At 33.8% G+C, this 25,783-nt stretch overlaps 1 protein-coding gene across 14 annotated transcripts in view; it reads left to right on the top strand.

Annotated features, from left to right (window-relative positions):
* The window catches only part of LOC116767309 (rho GTPase-activating protein 23), a 174,129-nt gene that overhangs the window by 62,987 nt on the left and 85,359 nt on the right, over positions 1-25,783 (top strand). The window contains exon 1 of one of the 14 annotated variants that reach the window (XM_061527515.1): positions 19,428-19,769. The exons of the other annotated variants lie outside the window; for them this stretch is intronic. Within the exon in view, the coding sequence (XP_061383499.1) occupies positions 19,743-19,769 (27 nt within the window). The 5' untranslated portion in view covers positions 19,428-19,742. Of the gene's footprint in view, positions 1-19,427; positions 19,770-25,783 lie in introns of those variants that run through there. 14 annotated transcript variants of the gene reach the window in all.

Genomic DNA, 25,783 nt, shown 5'->3' on the forward strand with positions numbered 1-25,783 from the left:
GCATGTAAAAAATAGTTTGAACACGTCGTCAGCGTTTTAAGTTTTTATTGTGTTACACGAACTGAAGAAGACGATCAAAATTCCGATTTTTGGTGAGTATAATAAATGTTTTTTATATAATATGATAAATTTACACAGGAGACTTCTAACACGACCGCAAGCGTAAAAATTTTATGCGATTTTATTGAATGCAGCATTAAAAATAAACACGTATAAAAAAGCGAACATACCATGCCACACAAATAAGTTTTATTAATATAAAAATATGCAAGTTTTAAGTTTTGGTAGTAATACTGAAAACTCATTTCCAACCAAAATATTCAAGTGGATAAACCAAGTAAACGAATAAGATTCGCGGGAGCGTTTCCTCAACCCCGACTGTCCGAGATGCCAGTGGCGTATATCAAAACAACGGAAGCCATGTAAATCGTACCGCGACATATAAACAACAAGATATTGAACCTAAAAAGGCGACGGTCCATTTTGGCAATATGTTTTATTCATGTACACGAAATAAATAGCGGAATGCACCATCGGTTTGAACTCAAGAACGTGACAGCAATGGATAACGTTGTCCAGATACGTCACGTATTGGATACAAGGCAAGTAGTTCGCGTCCAATAGTCCCAGACGTATGTAAGAAATGAACAAACTCACGCCGGTACTGTACCGACGTTGTCGAGTGGAAACAAATACGAAGTATAACTGTCCAGCGTCCTATAAAAACAGCAATGTTTAATGTATGCCATATTATTAAATGTCTTACAGTAATTTATTGAGATATTTTATTGTCATTGTTTCGTGTATATAACAATTTTATTTCATTCTCGGGCGCCATTTATCTTCTATAGCGTTTTTTTTTTTAAATAATGGTTTATTTTAATATCACCGAGTTGAGTGAAATGTCATGTACAAGTTTTATTACATCCAACGGAATACCTAGTTCTTTGAGATATAAATAGTTCTATCATAACTATATTTGTACTTATTGGAACCGACACAAAGCGCATAAAGTCAGTTTTCCCTCATATATTATCCTGCAGTCTTGAGTCTCTAGTCGCGGATAACGAGGCAATACATCAGTTATTATAAAACCGGTGCAATATATCTATCTTTATTACGAGGTGGCAGAACTTATCGGTCAGCACTTATGGTAATGGAATATTCGTATACAAATTTTATCTCGACCAATTCAGCTTGACACATTTCAGTATTGAATTCCAGACTTTCACCGCATTAATATATTGGTATTTATTATTGTTTATGAATTAATTTCTTCTCCACTCCGATTGAACTAACGACCTCGTCTATAGTTCAATTACGGTTGATCAGCGAGGTCGGCACTCCGCTGAAGAGATGCTATTGCGATACAAATGAATTATATATAGCGTCAGTTGTTTGCTTTAATTTATCTAACGCTTCGGGGTACAGATGGCGAACGGTTCGTGTCTCGACTGGCCGTGTCCGTTGGAAGCTGACCGTATATGGGCGTTATTCGCACCCGACTCTGGGAAATTACATTGTTTATTTAACAGCGCACAATTTTGCATACAATCAGAGTGAAAGTAGGCACCGAATGATATTTTAATCATAGTAACTATTTATCCGTCCGTGAAATCGATATCTCCATCGGGCTTATTTTGTTCGCGGTCAGATTTCACGGTGTTTTATTAGCTATGTTGATAAATGTTAGTTGTCGGGTAGTTTGTTACTCCACCATAATCCCGATATCGTAAACAGTGTCGCGTCTAACTATTTATGTTATGAGATCCCATTACAGTCGTTGTAAATACATTAAGAATTAGTGCAGTGTTAATTAATGTATAATAAAGGGATAGTTGTTCAAATAAGTTGTTAATTATTTCAAAAAGGTGCATTTTTATTTTCAGTATTTAATATTGCTCACTGTAAAATTGTATATGATCTTTGTTTTATGAGAATTTGGCCCTATAATCGTTTCACACGTATCGTGCAGACTTATTTGTTTTGTAGTGGTATTAATTTTTTTTTTATAAAATCTAGTTTACGTAAGAAAAAAATACAAAATCAGTGTTATCAGATAAGAAATGTTTATATGTTTATAAGAAATGTTTATATAAGCACATTCATCAATGATAAAATTACAAACAAAAATTTTTTATTTGGAGAATTAATTTAAACGATTTTTAACCAGCTACTATAATTTTATAAACTTTTGCCTCATTCATTGTGAGCGATCGCCCTACGTCGACTATATACAGGTAGAAACTGAAAAGTCTATCAATTGTCTGAAAACAATGAAAAAATATACAGACAGTATGAAAGTCCTTGTCATCTAGTACATAGAAAATAACTAGAAAAGATAATTTGTTCTCGCTTCTTACTTGCGGTGCGATCTACATTTTCGCTGCTGTTGTATGTGTTTAAGAAAAATTGCTTTAAATTACCTTTGGAAGTACATTTAATGTCATCACAGAACATAATGAAAACGTATGCACTACAGCACTAAACAAATATCAAAAGAATCCTTCATATTTACAAAATTCAGCAATCATTTTACTCATAAAATAAACGTCAAGCATAATCAGATAAGACATCCTGTCTATACAGACATTGAAAATATCAATGAAACGTAAAAATAGTCCATCATATTTATCCTTTATACAATTCAAATGAGATGTAACTGTTGATTGACTAAATTGTAAACACTTTGATGTAAATACAACGATGCTTATATAACACGAATAAAAAATAAGTTTCGTAACAACGAACCTAACACTCGGCTTCATAAGCGCTTTATTTGAATAACTAAACAGAATTGTCAGCGAATGTTATTTATATTGACATTGCTTAATTTATAATCTTTACTAAACGATTGCGTAATGTTCATAGAAAAAAGCTCCGTCCATATTAATTAGTGTGAGTTATGTAAGTCATCAAAATACAGCCGAGATCTTTCAACGGGCGGTTAGTGTGATCGCCTTCGTTGTGGCACGCCTGATTTATTTCAAATTATTTTCCAAAAGACTTATCAAGACCAATAAAAACTTATACATTTGCTTATGTTTGTTAGATTTTTCTTCTCATAGTACTTTTTTTATTTTATTTATTTTGTGAAGTGTAATTGTTCCTTCCTTGCATACTATTTATAACTTGTGTACACTATTTATATAAATTGTCATGTGCAAACGTGTTTTCTATTTGTTTAAAATATTTTGTTTTTGAAGGAATTTTTTAAACGTAAACATTAAAATATTTAAATTCTTATCGACAGTGAATAGACAAAATGTTCCGATCCCAAACGCGTAGACATAAATTTGTTTACATAATTTTATAGCTTGTGTAATTATAACGTTAAGAAAGCTATCTAATATAAAGATTATCAAATAGAGTTGTCTAAAGCGGCGGTGAACGCTCCGTCGACTGCCCAATTGATCAAACAGCGATTGACAAATGAATAGAAGGATTTACGTAATTAAACAAACCAATTTTATAGATTCGTTAATAGAAGTAAAAGTTCAAGATGAAAGGAGACTCCGAACGTATTACTCACATGCGGCTGAGCATCGCGGACTTAATTGAGACAATATATATATTTTTTTCTCAATCAATCTCCGGATTCCTTAATTTAATTATAAGAGAATCACTTTCTAAGGCTATAAAATTTATGTATTTTTTAATCAAATTTCCGTATCAAATGAATTAAATAATTCAACTCGTTTTATCTTTTCAGGTACGTAGACATGTTTTGACTTCCTCGTAAATATATTCAGTGACGTTGTAAGTATTTTGATATTAGCATAATATAAAATATTAATCATTTGTCGGTAAGTCGACACGTGTTGGTCACTTACCTATCCGTCTTATCAAGAGCTTTATGTCATCTTGAGCGGTGACTCATAACCTTCGCTTTTCCTCATTTCCCACTGTCACATTGCAAGACGGGAAACGAGTAACTAGTATTGAAGGTATTTTTTGAAGCATAGCATTTCAGACCATGTATGTCAACGCGCTATACCTTTTGACTCAGATACTTTATCCTTTCATAGCCATGACACAGATGTCTCATATTCTCTGGAAAATCGTCAGACTTTAAAAGGGACTGTCGTATAGCTCAAACTTTCGTTTGGCTTGAACATTATAGATTAGTTACATCGCATATACGTAGGTAGACTTCTTAGTGTACCTACTATTTCTGTATTCTTTGAGTACAGTTATTGCGATTATATATATTATTCAGTTGTATCATGTTCTTAAAGTATATCAAGAAGTTTTACGTAATATGAATCGAGATTTTCCGCAATCGTAATTTCGGCAGTAATAGCAATAAATAACCATAAGATTGCTCCCAAACGATTTCACCGCGCGATGCCAGCCAGCGTCTGATCAACATTAATTCAATTTACCAGGATCGACTTTCTAAATGATGCACAAAACTCATTTGTGGAATGACAAGTGAAATTGAAGCTGCCATTTTGCTTTCACGGACCAGCAATGACATTTAGTTCGGAATCTAGATGCGTTCTAAATTATCTTACTAAACAATCTGTACATTACTGGGCCCCGTATCTGTTTATTGAATGTCTCATGCTAATGGTTATGCACCTCAGATGATTTGTATACCCGATAAGTGCTTTATGATTATTTCGTAATTGCAAATTTAATGGACCCGAAGATAAGATGAATGAAGTAAATCCATCGCTTATTGAAGTATAGAAAGATCTTTTATCTGATCTTTCGACCTCAATATCGTTTGACTCTAAAAGGTTTTTAAGCAACATTGTTTAATATACTATAGAATAGAGCCTCCGTTGAATTTATGTGAAAATGAACGCAACAACAAGGCTTTTGTTATAATTTTATCAAAGTTTTAATCTATATCAGCGTTCACATACAACTACATATGTTGGAACATTACTCTCGTTTCCTTCGCTCACTACAAATACTTTTCATTTGGGTAATCCGTAAAAGTTTGTGCAATGAATACCTTATATACTATAATGATTTAGATACGAGTCACATCAGAAAAATTAAAAATACATTTATACTTGTCAAAATAATTTTTAAAATGGACTTTAAGTTTTGGAGATTTGCATCGGTCACCTATTTATTTAAATGTAAGTACGTTAAATTCATGTCCTATTCTTATTATTATTTTTGTTTCAATACGATTTCTTGAATAAATATATTTATATATATTTTTTTTGATTAATTTTGTTTATTTTGGATCGGCAATTTTTTTTATTTTTTAAAATTCAATAATATTTTCTGTATATATTTTACGATTTTTCAACTACTTACAATATAACCAATTGTAACAGATTAAAGAACCACCAGACCGTATCAAATGTACTCAGCAAGTGCGTTTCAGTATAACCACTAAACTCAAAGTGTAGGCGAACCGTGAGTAATTTCCACCAGCTCTCTAAAATAACTTCAATGCTTTTTAAATTACTCGCAATACGCAAGTTATATCAGAATAAACGTTGTTTATAATTTTAATATTATTATATCTTATATATTTCTTAATTTGATGTCCGTTAGAATCATTTCTTATCTATAATTTTCCATTAAATCCATTTACTTTCATTTGGACATAAAATCATTGTGCGTGTAATATTTCTTTTTGCAATAGAGTAATTTATTCTTATCGTCGTGCCATTTTCCAAAATCAAAATCCATTTTTGTAATAATTTACTTTCTCAGGAGTTTTTTTATTTAACAGAATTTCATAACAACTCTTGGACAACATTTTATTGCACTATATAAAGAGAAATTTTTGCTGTTGATTTATTATCTTTTTAACATACCATAATCCTTTAAGGCAAATGAAAGCTCAGAATTAACAAAGTCTATAAATTTCTGATTATCGTTCTCGTGTTCAGCCAATGAACTAACGCGCTCTCACTTGCTATCCGAAGGTCTACTGTCGTGTGAAGATTCACTTTCTTCTCCAAGGAGGCGTAGTCTTCTTGATACTAAACATTACGATTTTCATCGCAAAGCCACCGAAACGTAAATTAAACGAGATCCTATCGCTTTATATAAAGAGGCTCGAACTATTGAAATTATGATTCTCAAAGACTGTTGTTATAACGACTTAGACTTTAGAGATTAATTGTAGGTGCAAATTAAACATATATATATAAAATAAATTTAAACAAAAGTTTAGTATCAGTAACCTAAATGAAGTGCTAGTACATGATGTAATTATAAAATCAATCTGTTTAAATTAAAATATTAATTCTCACATTAATAAAAATTAATTAAGATGCAACCAGCCTATTTTGTTGTAAGTTATCTCAGAAACTTTACTACTTGTATGTGGTTATAGTAGTTTATTGAAAACATTATATTATAACAGGCCAATAATATTAATAGTCTAGAAAGCATTTAGAAGATAACACTTGAGGTGCATGCCCCTTACATATAATACATGACCAGGGATAAAATAAATTGTATCCTATCACGATGCAATAAAGATGGCTTAGTGGATTTTAGTAGCCGCCTATCATGTAACTAATAGTTATTTTAACTGAGCATGGACATACAAATTATATTCAACAAAACTATTGAACTCCAAAGGAAAGTAGATTATAAGAAGAACATGTTTGTAAAAGAAGCAATTCACGTGCACTGTTTCTTATATTGCTTGGGAGATGAGCCGTTTTTACAAATTAAGTATTTGTTAATGGAATAAAATTATTCCTAATCTCGATTTTTTCACTTTTGTATCATATTTCTGGCATAAGAACTGGTGTAGCGAATAAGCGTTGCTGGACCTGTTTTATAATTATTTTTACGGAAGCAATTTTGCTTTGATTGGTTCTGAACAATCTCTGATATCCAAGAAGTGATAATGTTTACAATGTTTGGGTCGCGTGATATGTCAGCCGGGGGTTGCATGTTGGCGCATAAAAACTGTTACGAGCCGTTTGATATTTGCTTGAGTTTGCATTGGAGGTAAGGTTAAAGGGAAAATATTGTAGATCAATAAATATGTAGAAAGTTTAAATCATGACAAAAAGTTAATTAATTATAATGACTAGTTTTTGTAGCAATGAAATTTTTAAACGCATCGGAATGTTTAATATTCGAAGACCGTCCAAATTACTGTCTCAGAGTCGATTAAAAAAAGAGATATTCAAGATAAACCTAGCTACAAGTCATTGCTAATTGCGACAATAAAAATCGCTACGGCCCATAAATCACTGCTCACATTCGACAATTTCCCTTAATTGGTCTCGTTTCCCAATCGAGAGATTGTGATCTCGAGTTGTGTGGCCCGCTAGCCCTATGCCCAAATCAGCAGGGTGATCACCCTGACACTGACCGAACATGCGAAGTAATTAGTACCAACCAGACCACACACCGCCAATATTAACAGAAAACTCTGGCGCCTGCGTTTAACTTTCATACTCAAAACGAGTCACAAAAGAATGATTCATGCAGCGAGATGGAAACATGATCCATATAGCAACCACCGTAAATCCTATTTGACGCGTGGCGATAAGATGATTTTAGCGTCGTAGATTATCCAGTTAATAACTGATAAGACTACATTCAAATCGATATTTAGGATACTTTATTTTGGTTCCTTATTCTCTAATCGCTATATCACACTTTTACTTAGGACCTTCAATTACATGAAATGGCAAAAATGGAAATGGACTTATAATTCGTAAAAAAGATTTGTTGATTTGGATATGAATGTGCTGGTATCGCTGTCGACGAATACATTTGACATCGGCATAAAACATTTGGCGGAGTGTTAAGCGGACGGAAACATGACAGGAACATTGCTGCAGGGGAATTTTATTCCGTTACACGGATTGTAGCGCCAGCTGGGTGTCGGCGCCGTTTGACTTATGATCTTAATGTTATAAATATGGTTAATACAATCACGACTGGAGGAGCGCACAAGTTACTTGCTTCAAAGCTATAGTTAATATGCTGCTGTACTGTTAATAATAATTTTCCATACCTGAGACGCTGCTATCTGTCCGCTAAATCATTCTATTGGTCATTGCGATCGTACGCTGTGAAGTTGTAACAAATCATCGGTCTTCGCAATTCAAATGTCGGGTCGCCTTATAGTTTTGTTTCTCTGGGAACATCAAATTAGGGGCCAGATGGTCAATCAATGACACGACTCCTGACGTAACAGTCGACGTATCCCAGTAAATTGCATAATTGGTACCGAACTTATCAGTGAAAGTGAGGAGTTGTTCCGTGCTAATGTAATGATAGATGCTCCCAGCGATCTGTGCCACCATTGTAGAAAGCTCAACCATTATTTATCACTAACCTTTGACAACAAATTCGAATACAAGCCGTTCATTGCGGCTCGTTGATTGTAGAACATTTATAAATATTTTGTAATACTTTAGAAATATAGCACTTTTATTACGCCGATTATAGTCAAACATAAATCAATAAGTCAATGAATGATAAGTCGATATTACATATTTTTTAGGAAACTATTTGAAATTAAAAAAAGGAGTTAACGATTGAAATTTTTACTATGTACAGTTAAAGTAATCTAAGGCAAAAAATATAAGACAGACCGCATTTAGTGGTGTTGATTGTAAAGCGGCGCCTGCAGCTATTATTACGTTTTATATAATATAATCGTTCTGTAGATGTTAATACAATAAAATCGACCGCCGTCAAGTTATTAATCAAATTCACTGCCTATCTATTATTAATTTGATTTCATATAATATAATTAAAATTTTATAATATTACGTAGAGATCCGACATCAACGTTCTCATAATGGTTGTGTCAATGCCTTTTTAATATTTATTTTATTGAAACGACCTTATTTAATGGTAATTAATATAAAAGTAACTTTTTCCTGTAAATTATAGTAATTTATGTGAGGTTACTATTAATTTAAATTGATCAAAACTTATTTATTTAGTCTCAAAATTATCTGATGGGTCTGAAAACATGTTATTTTTATTCTTCCTGATCATTCATTTGTATATTAGATTCTACTCTAGAGTAAAAGTAAATATTTGATTAATGAAAAAACAACAAAGTTAACTTAATCAATCCGATTTCTATTATCGATTTTTTTAATCATAAAATAATTTGTTTGTGTGTAGTGATTTATTCTAAACCTACTGTAATTTGCTACAGAAACCAATGCTATATGCATTATTTAATTCCGGCATAAGAATTTGGTGTCTACTAATGCTGTTTAGATGTATGTAAAAACTTGTATGTTTCTTGTAGGTATGTGTCTTATACAACCTTTAATAATAAGCTCTGTATATTAAATATATAAGTACATATTTTTTTCTGATAATTTTAGCACAAAGTACTAATATCTAGCAAGTATTATATTTCCTTATGATACGTAAACATTATAAATAAAGTAAAGCATAACTTCTTATCCAACTTGCAGCTTGTAAACCTATTTTCAACAAGGAACAGCACTGAGCGCTGTAATGACTCCGAGATACATCAATACTCAGCCGCGAGACATCGTTATTATTGACAGAGAACTTATCGATTTTAAATGCAGTTGTATAATTTTCTACGGCAATGTGACTCAACAGATCTACATTCAGGTTAACAAATGTTACCCAAATGTTATCTAATGTCGTTTACGGACTCCCACGCCGTCTGTCACACATCAGAGAAGCCGGTCCTTTACATAAATGTTTACGTGTCAGACAACCAGTTACTGACAGGACAACATGCGTAATATTGATTTGATTCGATTAATTGTTTTGAGATTAAAGGAAAACAACTGTTCTATTGTGCAGACTTGAAGTTATTGCATTAGTTGCGGATTAATTTATAATACATTGTTTATCTACAATGTTATATTATGCGTCGTTTTTAGTGATAACAATATCCATAATTATCGTTTACATTTATCCAGTTCTCTAGTGCGTGATCCTGAAGTCATAACGTTTTTAAACTGATACTGAGGGCTTTAGTGTTGTTTAAACCTCATCAGCGCCACCCTTTCGTGAAAATCCTAAGTCTCTGAATGACATTAATCACTGTCGTTGCGATGTTTTCGATGTTTGAACACGGTCCCCTGTCCAAGTCCTAACCCTTAAACGAGGGGAAAACATAAATTACAAGTGTCCGTGGGCTATGGAAGACAAATTCCGTGGGGTGCATATTCTAGTCCAATTTTTTAGTGTTCAAATAAATAAACAAAATTTAGAAACGAAAGCTGTACTTATAAAATTGCAGCATAAGAGCTTTCAAACAAGTATGTATAAATAACACAGAGTATTAACATACGTGTACAGGTTTAATATAGTTTGATACCGAAATGTTAATATCCCTATGATACCGTTGATTTCACAAAGGGTCTGACAGACCGGTGCCCGATGCGTTTCCTCCGGAAGCGGACCATCGGACCGGTCTGTGAGAGTGAAAGCGCACGCGCTCGTACTACGAATGACATGATCACGGTTATCTTTATTGGATCATAACAGTGACATTAGTGTTCATTTAATTTTATATTTCAAGTTATCTTTTTATAATTATACGATATTATTCTGCTATATATTTTTTTCTTTTATATAAAATATTTTTTATTTTCCAAAATATATATACATATATAATGCTTTATGAACATAAAGGAGCGCACACACTACTGATAGAGACGAATAATTTCAGTTATTTAAGAGGGGTGAAGTATTACGGCGAGACATCAAATCCATTTAAATATTTATACCGGCTGATTGCATGACACTTAAATAAACGACGTAGCAAGGAGATGATCAAACAGAAAAATGTAAAGGTTAAGATTGATGTTGCGACCCAAGATAGACTTGAGACGTCCAATAAATTATCTGATTGTTTTACATTCGCGGTTATTGTGTAGTCACTTAAATGTCAGTACATTTTTTTGAGAGTAAAATTTTCATAACCGAGCGTTGTCAATAATAATGAAGAATCCTCGTCCCTCGATGTTATACATCGGGACATTGTATATATTATTTTTCCGTACCATTAATGTGCGGCGGAACCATCTAACAATGTCTAGCTTTTATTAATTGAGAGCATTAAACTGTGAATGCGTTCGTTTGTCAAATAACGAAGATATGGATCCCAGCGATCGGTTCCTGTTTTCTTTGCCGTGGGTGGTTTTAATTGTGGCCCTGTTCGCCCACGGTCTCCTTGTGATAACCGTCGTATGACTCACAGGCACTAAAGTGCTGTTTGCGACGTCGTTGGTGAAACCTTCTTCCATTACGATCGCTTACCATTAATATTTAGTCGGAGTTAATACAAATTTAGTTAATCTGCTTTCATTTTCAAACTGATGTATATAATATACGATGACAATTTAAAGTCATTGATTATACGCACATGCTTCAAGGCTTTTATTATTGATTTTTTTTAATTTTAATAATATGAGATTTTTAATTTATAGTAACAGTTTTACTTATGGTCCAAACCTCCATATGTAATTATATAATTTTTATCAATTTGATGTATTTGTTATACGAATATAAACCCTACGCAGAAAAATTTTAGATTTATATACAGTAAAAATATTTTTTGATCTCTGTCTAATTAGAATCTTTGCAGTTTGAACGTAAATAATAGGAATTAAGTTTTAATAGACTTGATTAACCCGAGTCTGTAATATATATATCTTTTTTGAATGATATGCTAGTTATATTTTCTTATATTCATGGTATATAAATAAAGTCTATTTTTAACAACTAGCGTAGATGCTACTAGAAAAAATTTTTTTTTAAATTTAATGTAGCTGTGAAATGACAAAATAGTGTTCATATTTCTCGTAAACTTGCATTAAACTTAGACTGCAAACTTCCATATATGGCACTGCTTTTATATAAATTTAAAATAATAGGACCAACCTTCACATCTAAGTTGTTAGTAGGTACCAGATCCGATCCAGACAGATCCATCTCATCCTTAAGCCAATACTGCAGTGTACCCCTTTTTTGTAAAAGAAATTCACGGTCCGTTGAGCTGAATGATTGCCTTATCTGTATTAATAGGGTTTTTATAAAACAAGGAGTTTTCTCTTTATCGTTAAGTGGAGCGGAATGCTATGGGGATATATTAATTGACCCCATTCTATTAGCATACCCTACTAATGAACAAGTGACCCGTGCGAGCTTTAGATACCGTAGCGTAAAAAAGTATACCTCACGAGTGACTTTCTATTCGAGTTTATAGAAATGTCAATATAGTAATTGTTGCAAATTCGTAAATGTCATTATCACCAGTCACTGAGTTCCGTAGACGGTAGACGTAATGGAACATTAAAAACAGCCATATCTCATATAATATAACCGTCACTTGATTTATTAAAAGTGACCGACATCTTAAAGATGTTTATCGTGCAAGCTCCCCGACGTGACTTATTCATTGTTTAAAACAATTTATTCCAATAATATAATCTGACGGACCTTGATCTTTAACTCTGAGCTGATTTACATCTCTGTTCTCTCCATAGTCATTTCACTCACGTTAAATGTATTCAGGATTCTCGAACAATGAAATCCGTACCTTGCGCTTGAAACAGACTATTTTTGAAGGAACGTTAACTGGCGCATGTAGACGATTACTGTCAGACCTGTTGTTATCAGAGGTTCTCCGTACTCCGAGACTGTCGTCTAGCTCCTCCACGCATTATTCCCCTGACAGTGTATTTATATGATGTGCTGGCTATTCGCTATTCGTTGTTCAAGTCTCTTTTCTTTATTTAAATGGATCAGTTATTTTTGTACCGAGATTCCATTTTTAGCCTAAGGTCACTTGCCCTGTACCTATCCTCTAGACCTCACGTGCATACTAATGGTAACTTGTTTAGAGTTTTTTTAAATCATGGCTTTAAAATATTTAATGTGATCTTAGTTGTGATAAACGGGTTTTTAAAAAACCTGGTTCAATCCATTACAAATGTTGCAATGGTACCCGAGAAAATATAAACCACACATTTATCTTACAAAGTAATACAACACTAATAAAGTTATTACTTAAATGCGGTGTCATTTCAAGCCTATTCGAATGCTTGCGCACGTTTCATTTAAATTTTCAATTAAAATAACTTTGTGCATATTTTATGGCTATTAAAAAGATTTTTGGAGCTCGACTAATTGCAGTATAACATAATAAAATAATTATATCTAAACAAAGATTTCTCTTTATTTTGCATTGTGTTTTTTTCTGTATTTTGTCCGTTTGATATTTTTATAACAATAATTGCAACCAACATGGGATTGGTCACCGAAAATTTCTTTTCAATACAATATAAAGAGCTCTGATACATTACCTATTCGTAAAACTTAAAAAAACTATTACATGATATGTTCATCTTTGTATATTGCGGTAAATTTAATGAGAAGTTACATTTTAAGGAAAATAAAATTAATTTGTAATTTTAATATAAAACTGTATACTCATATTTTAATTAATATTTAAACCGATTAAACTTACGTTTCTTGTACATCGCAGTGAGCGTCTTCACGTAAATTAAACATAGCTTTATTGTAGGTCGTACTTATCATGGAAAAATAATTGATACATAGGTATAAACAACTGAATTATCTTGAAATCCATATACAAATTTTGTTCGCTGATAAAATATTAGCACGCTCTGGACGCTCTGACTTACTCACTTTGTCCGACTTCTAAAGAATGATTATTTTTATATTTTCCGTGTGTTTGTTTTTCAAATCATTTATATCTCCTTAATGACATGAATTCCGACCGCAATGGTATCATAAAGATCATTGAATCCGCAAAATGTTCAGTTCTTCCCACTCTTACGACTCAGCAACCGGTAAACGAATTCAATAAAAAATATATATACACACATCAAACGTTAATAAATAATTAATTCAACATTCCACCCGAATTGTAGCACACCTCACTTGTCAAGTCGCGTTAGCACTCACCATTGCACGATTAGCGTAATAAGAAGTGAAAATTTACAATGCGCATTAATTTCTTCATTACAGGAATATGAATTTTAAACGGAATTATTTACGGATCTTTTTCGATCGAAATAAAATCCGCTTTTATATTTGAAGGGCATTGTTGTAATTAATATTTATTATTTGTTATAATAATGAACGTATCCCATCTACGAATTAACGATCAATTTGTTATTTGTAAGCTATAAAGTATTCATTAACGAGTGTTCGTTATTAATCATTTATTTTTATTAATTTAATTGTTGTACATAAAATTTTACAGACATTAATTATTCATTATATTACCAAAGTTTGGTATGAATTTATTTATGAGCATGTCAATTGAATAGTGTATGTGACCTATTGAGACACAGGTAAGTCACGGTAAATCTAACCATTAGTTAGGAAGAAATCAAAGCTGTTTGTACACAGCGGTTTATAGATACAGTATTAATTCAATTATATTTAAAATTTAACCAACGACAATGAAATTCGAACTCGAAATATAAAGTTTCGATAATTAAACATAAATCGTAAACAAGTAATTACCTGTTATATAAACTTTGATCTGTCTAGAAGGTCCTTTTTATCTCAAAATAATATCACGATTATGCCATTAAAGTTTTAAAATGTGAAACTTAAATGTACTTATAATGTTTAATACGCTCTTAATAGCGAAAATTTTATATTGAATAAGGAACATCGAGTAAGGAGGTGCCGTGCTAGAATAGGGGTCGATCGTGAGCGCATCGCTAAGACGTCATTACAGATAAATACTTGGTTGAAAAAAAATAGTTAATTGGATGAAAACACGGAGGCGAGACTAAAAAAACGTAAATGTCAAACCAAGCGTGAATATGCCGTAGCTGTTTTGACAGTAATTAAAAAAATATCTCTGGCAGGTAATATGATATTTTTGTTTACAAATATTAATGGCATATTTTTTTTCTATTCACTGGTTAAACCCGCCTCGAGCACTTAAACTAATGACGAAGTCTAGCACTGCAGGCTGGATGACTTTTTTTTTTTTAAAAAAAGCTGGCTGGATTCTAAAAATTATTTAAGGAGCGATTTTAATTTGATTTATGAAAATATATTTTTCATTTTAAAATGATTTCGAATGCTCAACCGTAAAACGTATATACAAGCTCTATGTAAGTAAATGTTCAGCTAAGTGCAGAACGCTGCCTCCATAAATTAATTACTCAATTTACGTGCGCCATTTTATAAGGTCAGCGATGTAACCTGCACAGCTTCCTTGTTCGCCTCCAACTAACTAGTGTCCATGCAAATATCAATTAGTTGGAGAAATGTTACCGTGATACACTAGCTACTATGTTGTGGGTACCTACCGGGGCATGCCCGCTATTAATTGCTTGCATTATCGCTCTACGTGATATGGTATTTCCGTTGGATTGGGAATACGATGATAATCAAACGGCCAACTTACACAACGCCTTAAGTGGCTCGATTTGAATCTTAAATTAGAGTTAATATTAGCATTTCCTTTGATATCCATATCTTTAATTTGTGATGGAAATAAAACGTACTTTTATATAAAGTAATTTATTTTTCCTTATTTTTTACACGTATTACAGACAGGATAGACATATCACTTCCCCGATCAAAGGAAATAGAGCTTTTTGCATCTCCTGTACAGTTTGCTTACTCACAGGCATTGGAAAGACAAATAGATTTCTACACAGAAAGTATAAACTATTGTAATTTTTATATGTCGATTAGATTGAGATTTTTTTTTATAACCAGCCCAAATAGTGCAACGTGCACACAGTTACAAAGTAGATGTTAAAAATTTAATAACAATGATTAGAGAAATTTGTTCTCTGTAAGGTCCTAGGGTTCGATTCCCGACTTGTACCTGCCAGTAGATACGCTCCCTCCGATAAATCGTTAGACACCTCCGATACAACAATACTAAAGAGAAAGTCATGAAAGGGAACACCGCCTATCAATTGGCGAAAATGGGAAAATAATGTTGAATTCAATCGAGCTTGAGTGGGAAAATAAGTTTAATGTTGCATGAACTTTGTGTTATCGTATATTAATTAAAATAAATTGATATTTTAGAAGCTTAGTGTAATAAGTATTTACGAAATAAGATTTTTTTTTTAAATGAAACTAGTATTATTCGGATTTACTACGCGGATTTTATATTTAAAAACTACATAATCGACGTTTCGGTTACTTTGCAGCAACGTGATCACGGGCCCGTCACCTCACCTCGTCTGCCCGTGATCACGGTTGCTGCAAAGTAACCGAAACGTCGGGATTATGTAGTTTTTATAATAAACCGCGTAGTATAGGTTTTCCATTAAGGGCGCTTGATCTTTGAAATGCAAAAAAAATACATGTAGGAAAGATATTTGCGAAATTTTTTTTATTTGGAAGGTCTATCGACCCCATTATGTATGGAATATGACATCATTCAAATGACCGCCACGGCTTCGGTTGGTGGCGCGCACACGAAAGGTCCAATTTTCGATGACTCTGGCGCACAAATCGGGCTGTATTTGATCGATGGCGTGGCGTATGTTGACTTTGAGGGCATGGTGGTTTGCGGCTTGTTGGCATAGACCTGCGACTTAAGAAAACCCCACAGAAAAAGTCCAGCGGGGTCAATCGCACGATCTCGGTGGCCAGTTCACGTCGCCTCCGCGCGAGATGACCATGTCCAGAAATTGCTCGTGCAGAACTTCCATCGTAGCGTGTGCTGTGTGGCACGTAGCGCCGTCCTGTTGAAACCACATGTTGTCCAGATCCATATTCTCGATTTCAGGCAAAAGAAGTTGGTTATCATCGACCGGTATCGCTCATTGACGGTGACGGCCACACCATTATCGTTTTCGAAAAATACGGACCAATCACGCCTCCGGCCCAAAATCCGCACCAAACAGTCACTTTCTGCGGGTGCATTGCCACTTGGTGAACCTCGTGTGGATTGGTCTCGTCCCAAATACGGCAATTTTGCTTGTTGACATAGCCATTCATCCAAAATGCGCCTCGTCGCTGAAGATGATTTTTTTGCCAAATCGGCGTCAACTTCCAACTGCTCTAATGCCCAGTCAGCGAACACACGGCGCTGTCTATGGTCATTAACCTTGAGCTCTTGGGTCAGCTGGATCTTGTACGGGTGCAGGCTCAAGTCACAACGCAAAATTCGCCAAGTTGTCGTCTGCGAAAGGCCGAGTTCCTGTGCGCGACGCGGATTTGACTGCCGCGGGTTTTCGAGGACACTGTCGCGCACAGCGGCGATATTCTCGGCAGATCTCGCGTTACGTTGACGCACGGGAACCGGCTGATTGTTAACTGACCCGGTTGACTCGAATTTGTCCACCAATCGACGGATAGTCGACTCGGCAGGACGATCATCGCGACCGTAAACGGGCGAAGTGCGCGGAACGTTGCTCGAACTGAAGACCCATTTTCATAAAACAATTTTATGATTTGCACATGCTGCTCGACACTGTAACCTGCCATGGTGGTTGGGAGGACGGAATGAATATAACACACTGCATTTGACAGCTCTCACTCAAACAACATGGCCGCAATCAGCTGTCAAAGTTCAAGCGTCCCTATTGGAAAACCCCATAAATCCGAATAATACTAGTTTCATTTAAATGAATACTCGCGAAAATCTTAGATCTCATTATTATTTTTTTGTTATTATTTACATCAGATTTATTCATTTTATTGTTACATATAAGAAAGTAGCACTATCGTTGTAACAAACAGATTATGAGTGACTTATTTATCTGACTGTTAATATTTTTACGATAAATATTTATCAAAATATTACCGCTAAATGTGACATCTGTGAAAGTTATAAATAAATTCTTTCTGCGGTTCCGAAGATTGTCGACAGAGAGACTAAATATTTTAAAATTTTTGTTTTTCATATAGTCATCCAAAAACACGTGGTCTTGAGAAAACATAGCTATTAGGAAATAACAAACAGTCATTTCTGTATTTCACGTACCCATATATAAATATATAGTAGTATAGACCAAATTTTTTATTAAATTTTAAATCATTAAAAAAACATCGCAGATCTTGCACGGTATCTTGATATGGCGCCACTAGAGACTAATTTGCTCCAACTTTCCATCAAAATTCAGGTTTCGATCACTCGTATTCTAATGTAATTAATGAATTCCTCTCAAAAACAAGCATGTATCAAATATATATTTTATAATGAGACGTATAAATCACAATAAACAACAATCTAGCGAGATAACAAGCTACTGACATTTTTTATAAGAGTCATAAAAAAAAGAAGCTCAATTTGCTACTTCATTGCTAGAAAGAATTCGCTTCACTCGACTTGCTAGATGAAAGATAAATGGCCGCAGACCAGATTTAACAAAACTGATACAATTAAATGAGAATTCAGCTGGTCCGGTCATTCAGCTACGATCGTTAATCATATGAAGAAAATAAAACTTTCTTGTTTGATGGAATATTCAGATTAATTGACGTCGAATGACAAAAAAAATACGGACATTATTAGTGGAGCCATTGAGAGTTTTCATTCACGTTATATTCTCTATTTTCCTTTACTGTTAGCATCGGAATAAATTTTAAATTGCACCGATATGAAAGATTGAAGTATTTATTGTTCAGGTTTTATTTCATAACATCCAACACAGCATCATTAAGAGCGCTCTAGCTTTTGTTCCATAAATATTTTCTTTCATATTTATTGTTTCATCTGTACTGTAATTATACTTAAATTTTAATCTGTTCACTAGTTTTATTTATGTGCCTTGTGCATTACATATTTACATGTCATTTTGTACTTTCTCAGCTTGTATTCTCAACTTTATAAAAATACCAAAAAATGTTTTCCTTATTAAAAAACGCATAATGTGATTGAGTTTGTAATTATTGGAGGAAAATAAATAAATATATTGTTTTCCAAATTATCGCAGTATTTTAAGTTATATATTGTAATGAGGGCGGTGCATATAACCGTTACGTCTACGTGATCCTTACGCCTAGAGCTCTCTACATCCGCTTATCAGCCTGAAGGATGTGACACACTTTACTACTATCCGCTATTTGTGTTTAATTTGTTATTCCACTCTTGTATATCGTTCTTGGATTCGAGTTCATTTGTCGTGGAATCTTATATGAAAGAGGTCAATGGCGTAATTTTTACGTTAATGTGTCAGTGATTGGATATAAAATGTTAATATCTCACCCTAATTGGTAAAGATTATCGTTTAAATGTTCTCTCATAAGCATTCTCACGAGAATCTCATATACTATTCACTTATACGTTAATTCTGTACCGTAAATGGCGTGAATAATTACTCGTATAAAAGAAAAAAGTAGTCGGATTCCGCGTCTTAAGCGTATGGTGGTCTGAAGAAATGTTTCGCTCGTCCTCGTTTTGAGATAAAAAGTTGGTATTTGGATTCAGCGCTGCGGACTGGGATGTGTTCCGAGGGGTTGTGATGATGCGGCACTGCGGCGGCGCTCGCGTCTCTCCCTCAGTCTGGCTGTGCGGCCACCGTGCATCGGTCGTCGTAGTGGGGCCGCGCGTTCAGCCCGAGCTTCTTATCGCCTGTTATTCGCGGCATTCTGTCGGGAGCGCACGTGTTGTGCTCACATCGCCATACTAACACACACCTGTGAACGAACAAATATTTGAAGTGATGTGAAACAACTGTATTGGTTCTTATATTTTGTGTTATTCGTTCGAAACTTTAGCGACGTTGTTCTCTTGTCTGTGCTGTTTTTTGGGTACTGTGCTATTTGGAATACAAACTCTGCAAAAGTTTGGTGACACCGTCATCCTCTAATATTGGATGAATGCCAATATCGACGTTTCTAAGGTGAACTACATCATATTTTACAATATAACATTAATTTCAGCCATACATACATATGTTTATTCTGATACAATATATTTCAGCGTCACATATTAGCATTATTCGTATTTATTAAATAGTATTGTATGAAAAATGTGATTATATTATTAATTTGTCTATTTTCTCTTTACGTTAAACATATCAATCGTATGTTGTTCGTTCGTTTTTAAAGTCAATACTATACAACCTGCAGCTCCGGTGCGTGCGTCTTATAATAAAACATCAATCAATTTCTTCTCGTACTATAAGTTTTTTTCAAGCCGTATCATCTCAGTATCTTCATATATTTTCGCATACCAAGTGTAAACATTATAACATTTTTAATTATTTATAGCTTTATTATGTATCGCATACCACTTTTAATGACATTGTACAAACCGCAGACAAACAAAAAGTTTGTCGACACGATCTATTTTATTATTACAATAATTGTTGTTATTTATTGAGTCATAAGTAAAGATAGCAAAATTATTTAACTTGAAGAACTTCTCTGGAAAAGGGTTTTTTTAATTGTGTTTTTGTTTTAAGATCTATGATAAAATATTTCTGTTCTCAAGACACATAAGGCCATAGTTGTAGGATTATTTCATACCTTACTTATGTGTTACAAACTTTATATGAGCGTGAGACCGCGTGCTTCTATCGCCACATTATGTGCTGTCGTCCAAGGTCGCTCGGCCGCCGGCCGTTATCAAATCAGACGTATCAATTTACAGTTGTTTTTTATATATTTAATTGACTTGTTTTGTATTATCTGATTATATATTTTCATTAATAAACATTGACATCGCGGAATATTTTTGCCGATTTCGTGCACTGTAACACTTGAAAATAAATTGTCGTAAAAGATCGTAAAAATTTGTGGAACGATTAAGTTTTATTTTATCGTGATAAGTAAATGTAATTAGCAATGTAATTAAAACTTTAAAATTTTATTGTTCCATGTTTATTTTCGTTTAATGGATATATATAAATTTGCTGTTTGAATTTTTTTCTTCAGCTGCTTTTTTACGGAACCTCATACGCTTTGTACTTTAGTGAAAACAAGTAGCTAGTTATAATTTCAAGATGAGATCATAACGGGGCGTTACTCATACAAACACAGGCATCACCACTTGATGTAGAATAGAATATTGTATCTAATAATAATCTGCCGAATAGTCGTAAGTTATTTAATAAATTTTTATGTGCTACAGAATATTGTTTATTAATCTTATAAATGCACATCTCATTGGTGAATAATGTTCAACGTGATATATGAGAATCGACCAATTTGTAACGTTATTTAAGGACCGAGCGGTAGTCGAATAACATGCACAATGTAGTACTACTGTACAATCAAATTTAGTTATTCTGTTCTCATATCATGTTGGAGACGATGCCATACGACTTATATATTTATTAATCAACTTATTTACTGATAAAATGATAGAATTACGCGTTAGAATGTAAATGATTAAGCTTTTTGTTGTTAAATTCGTGTAATCTCTTTGTAAGCCTCATAGTACGTTAGACGTAACCGATGCTTAATAATAGTGGTCGTTTAAAACAGATACGCATTAATTTCATACAGTCGAATGATTTTCAAATTCGAGTGGCAGAATGTGACTGAGTCAGAGCCACTCCAGAATTCGAACACCTCAAAATAGAGTGAACGTGACCGTCTACCCCTGGTTTTTTGGTCGTTTGAAATCGTCACTCATTCAATTGCCTGCTGGCCTCCAGCCAGATTACAGCGGATGCCAAAACATCCTCTGTTTTATAATGGAACTTATCTCGAACGTCTAAAGTACCATTTAGGTACAAGTTTTTTTGTCACCGAAACGGCTCTTAATCGTTTAATCTTAATACATTTCGTCCGGGGGGGACAGTTCACTGATGACCGCGCTAAAAGCAAGATACCAACCGTTTTTTATGTTTAAATGTGAAAATTTAAAACTGACTCAGTTTGCCCAAATCATTTTTCAATTCTAATTTGGTTTAGGTTATAGGAAGCTTTTGCCGTTAGACGTTCCATTGGATAACGATCCAAAAGTATGACAGACACACAGAAGGTTTATAAGTTAGAATCAAATGTAAGAAACGTTGAGAAAAAAATAAAAGCAACTCAGAAATAAGGGTGCTTTATTTCCTTCTCCATTCATTGAGTAATATTATATCTTGAGTATGATAACAATAGAAAATATCAAGTTATGAGGCACATTGTTATGAAGAACTTTGTTTACTTTGTACTTATTATATATAAAACTCCAATCCAAATCCACTCGACATCCCGCTTTAAGATATCATAAAATTTCTATAAGAAAATTAATGTCGCAAATCAACCATATTGATAATAATTTTACCGAAGCCGGTACAAAAAAGAGTGTAATTTCAATAAAATTTAACGTCACAGCAACATCACAAGTTTAAAGAATTAAAAAAATAACGGAAGAACATTCGCCAATGTTCTTTATCAGATAATATTTATACGTTCTCTAGAAATAGTTTGGACGTATCTGTACATGATATTAACATTTTCATGTCGTATATTTCACAATGATTTATTTGCGTAGTCTCTATACACACTCGCGCTTTATTTTGGGTCGTTTATTTCCTGCTATTGCTTAATCCGAGTGCAGTCCGCTGTACAATTACCAACACCGAAATTAGTTTTACGAGTGGCGGCCGGCCGGGCCGGAGCTGTGACGCGTTCGCACACATCAAACGGCAACACTCATTGTTAATGTTTGTTATTACTTCCCATTTTATCGTTTACGTTACACTCGTACGTATATCTCTCGTTTTGTTAACCTTGGCACGGTAGCGTTATAATCACTACGTTCTATTTGCATGGCGACCCCATAGATTTTTTATTTTCAGTCGTCAGTTGTAGTAAGTTGTGTGTCGCCAGTAGTGGTCTCTTTTAGTTCAAAGATGTTTATGGATGTCAGCAGGTCATCTGATTGCGTTAACAATGCGTCCAACTTACCAAAAGTTCGTGTTGCGTCCATTATTCATGTTGCGCGATCGAAAATCGTAACGTGAAATTGTATCCGACCGTCTCGCTGAGCTGTCCTCATCCTGTCTGTAACTAAACGAATCCGTTAGTTATGGATTTAGTTTAACGAATTTTCAATAACCCCAGTTTTTACTTTGCTTAATTTCAACGCAACGAATTAATTTTATCGTAAAACCTGTTTAACGTTTAGTTACTTATTGGTTTTGCTAAATGAATTGGTCTTTATGTTTTGCGAATATTGGTTAACAGGTCGGTTACCGGTAAACTTCTCAATACTGGTGACAATTCGCACGACCTGACATGGTGTGCAGCTCTTATAAATTAACTACAGGTAAAATTTTATTGTTGCATTGACACCAATACGTCAATCGAACGTGTAGGGACGAAATGAACAAAAAAATTGAGAATGCGTATGATGTACAGGGGCTAGAAAATTGGAACACGACAATACTTATTTGGTATAAGGAACATGTTGTGTACGTCGAAACTTCTGAATAACGCTCGTGATGGGATGAGAAAAAACATTCGGTGTCTCCAACCCGCGTAACTTGAAGGGCATTCGGAATGCGGACTGACGAAGATGAGTTCCAAAAGAGAAGACAGGTAGCCGTAAAAGGTAGCACAGATGCCTCATATTTAAATAGAATTTAAATTTGCTGTAGCTTTTTTGGTTTATATGTATATGTTTTTTTCTGTTTATATCTCTTGACCTTAGCGATTTAAATAATTGCATAATAATAAAATTTAAAATATACATAAATCTTTATTGGTTATATTTTTATTGTTATATAAGATTAGTCCTTGAGCGAGATCATCAAAATGGTATTTCAAATGCACTTAAGTTAACGGTGCAGCAATATCCTCGCATTTTAGTTATTTAGTTTAACCCCATAACCCAGGAATGTGTGTCTCATCAACCATTACCAAGAAGGCCGGACTATATACCATAGAATGTTAGATAAATCACAGAAAGAATAAAAATAGTTCCGTGGAAAGTTTTCTAAAATCATTTCATGTTTATGCTCCTGTTAATACCGAGATACGCTAAACGTTTTACTAAAATTGTAGCTTTTAAAAGCTCGTATATATCTGATGTCCCGTTTATGACTTTAAAAACATTTATTTGTATTGCTTTTAAATTTACGGAATTTACAGTAAACATACGGCTGATACCTTCCTTACTTTTCTCACCTCAATTTTCGCTGCGAGGATCGTCGGTCAGTATTCGAAAATTATGATTTGTTTTGCTAATACCAAGAGAAATATTTCAAAGGTTTTTGTTGTTTTTTTTTTGTTTGCAGTATTTTAATTTGATATTAGTTTGGGAGGATTTTCCGTAAACTTTAATAGACACAATTATTAATCCGACAAAGTTTTAATTCAAAAGTTTATATGTACAGATCACCGAAGTTATCTTGTACGGTATCGTTATTTATGGTTTCATTAAAAAAAACAACAGCTGGTATCCCTTATTACTTACAAGCTTCTGCTAATACGAACGTACAAGCCTAATGCCTTATGCTGAACAGTAGTGGGAGCAAATTAATGTTCTCGATCGGCCACCACCTCACATTAGCGAGGTGGTTTAACTCGTATGCTTTCGCAGCTTGACCATACATCATATAAATCATCACTGGTATCCAATTAATTAAAAGCGCATTAAAGTTTTTCTTCGAATCACTTAACATCATACATGGAAAAGTTTGATTTAATCGTAATATCAGATATCTGGTTATTCCCGTATCGATTACGATTAACGTAAAAGTTGTCGGGTGGCCATAGGACGGTCTTATTGCAAATTCATCGAATGCAGGCCACGCCCCGTCCGTGTGTCTGTAGTTCGGATAAAGCACGGATCTAAATCACAAATCCTATCATCCTCGGCCGCAAGCCGCGTGTAACAGTCTCCACCAGACGGAGAAAACAGTGGAATATTGCGTTGAATCCATTATTCATTAATTAACCCACTATCGCCGCGCCATAACGGGACGTCCTCGGAAGCTGGGAGCTAGCCGCTATATAATAACTAAGGATGACGCTCGCAACAGGTTATAAAGCGATTGGTGCATTTCACTCACGCATAGAAAGATTGCTGACAAAAAAAAACACAACCTATCACATTATACCATCAATGTATGTTATTGTGGAATAATAAGTAATTCTTAATTTTTTGGATACTTTCGTCCGACTTTCATTTCACGAGATTAACTATTATTCACATTTTAGTCAGTTTCAATAATGTATTTCCTACCTTTTGGTTACTTTTTAAAAGATAAGAGACAATTCGTTATTGTTCAAACTGGAGAACAAAATGGGAAACATCTCGTGACACGGTCACGAAGTTACATTCACTAATTACAATGCTTAAGGACTGCACGAATTGCAGTGCGGTGTGTTAGTTAATGTGATGCTGTGAAAGTTATGTAACTGTTGGCAGTGATTAAATTACTGTTCGCAACTGCAATTGTTCGGTGATTGTTGTGAGGTTAGATTTTACTTTTGAATTTTCTGATTTCGTATACTTTAATGAAATCAAAAATTAATAGTTGTACTGCAATTCAAAGTGCTTTTGTCCAGTCTAATTAAGAAAGGATCGGTCGCTTAAGTAATTTCTGGTTTGACGATTACGTTTAATTTAATATAATTAGTCTCTATAATTATGTAGTATTAGTCTATAGTGAGCAGAGAAATATTAATGAAGAATATAATCGCGATGCATTTCTTAAACATTTTTGCTAATTTTCTTCAAATTTCTATAAAGACTGGAAAAAAGCAAGTACAACAGTTGTCGACCTCAATATATTGTTAATCTTTATGGTCCTAAACTTGTGACCGCACAATGACTCTGATATCAACATTTCAACTGTTATCAATCATTCGAAACTTTCAAAGAACACAAATTAAATTTCATTTTGATTTATAACATTTACGTTGTAAATTTGGAACGATAAATATGTGACAGATGGATTATAAGCAA

This window comes from Danaus plexippus (assembly GCF_018135715.1).
Source record: "Danaus plexippus chromosome 9 unlocalized genomic scaffold, MEX_DaPlex mxdp_26, whole genome shotgun sequence".
NCBI classification, from domain to species: Eukaryota; Metazoa; Arthropoda; class Insecta; order Lepidoptera; family Nymphalidae; genus Danaus; species Danaus plexippus.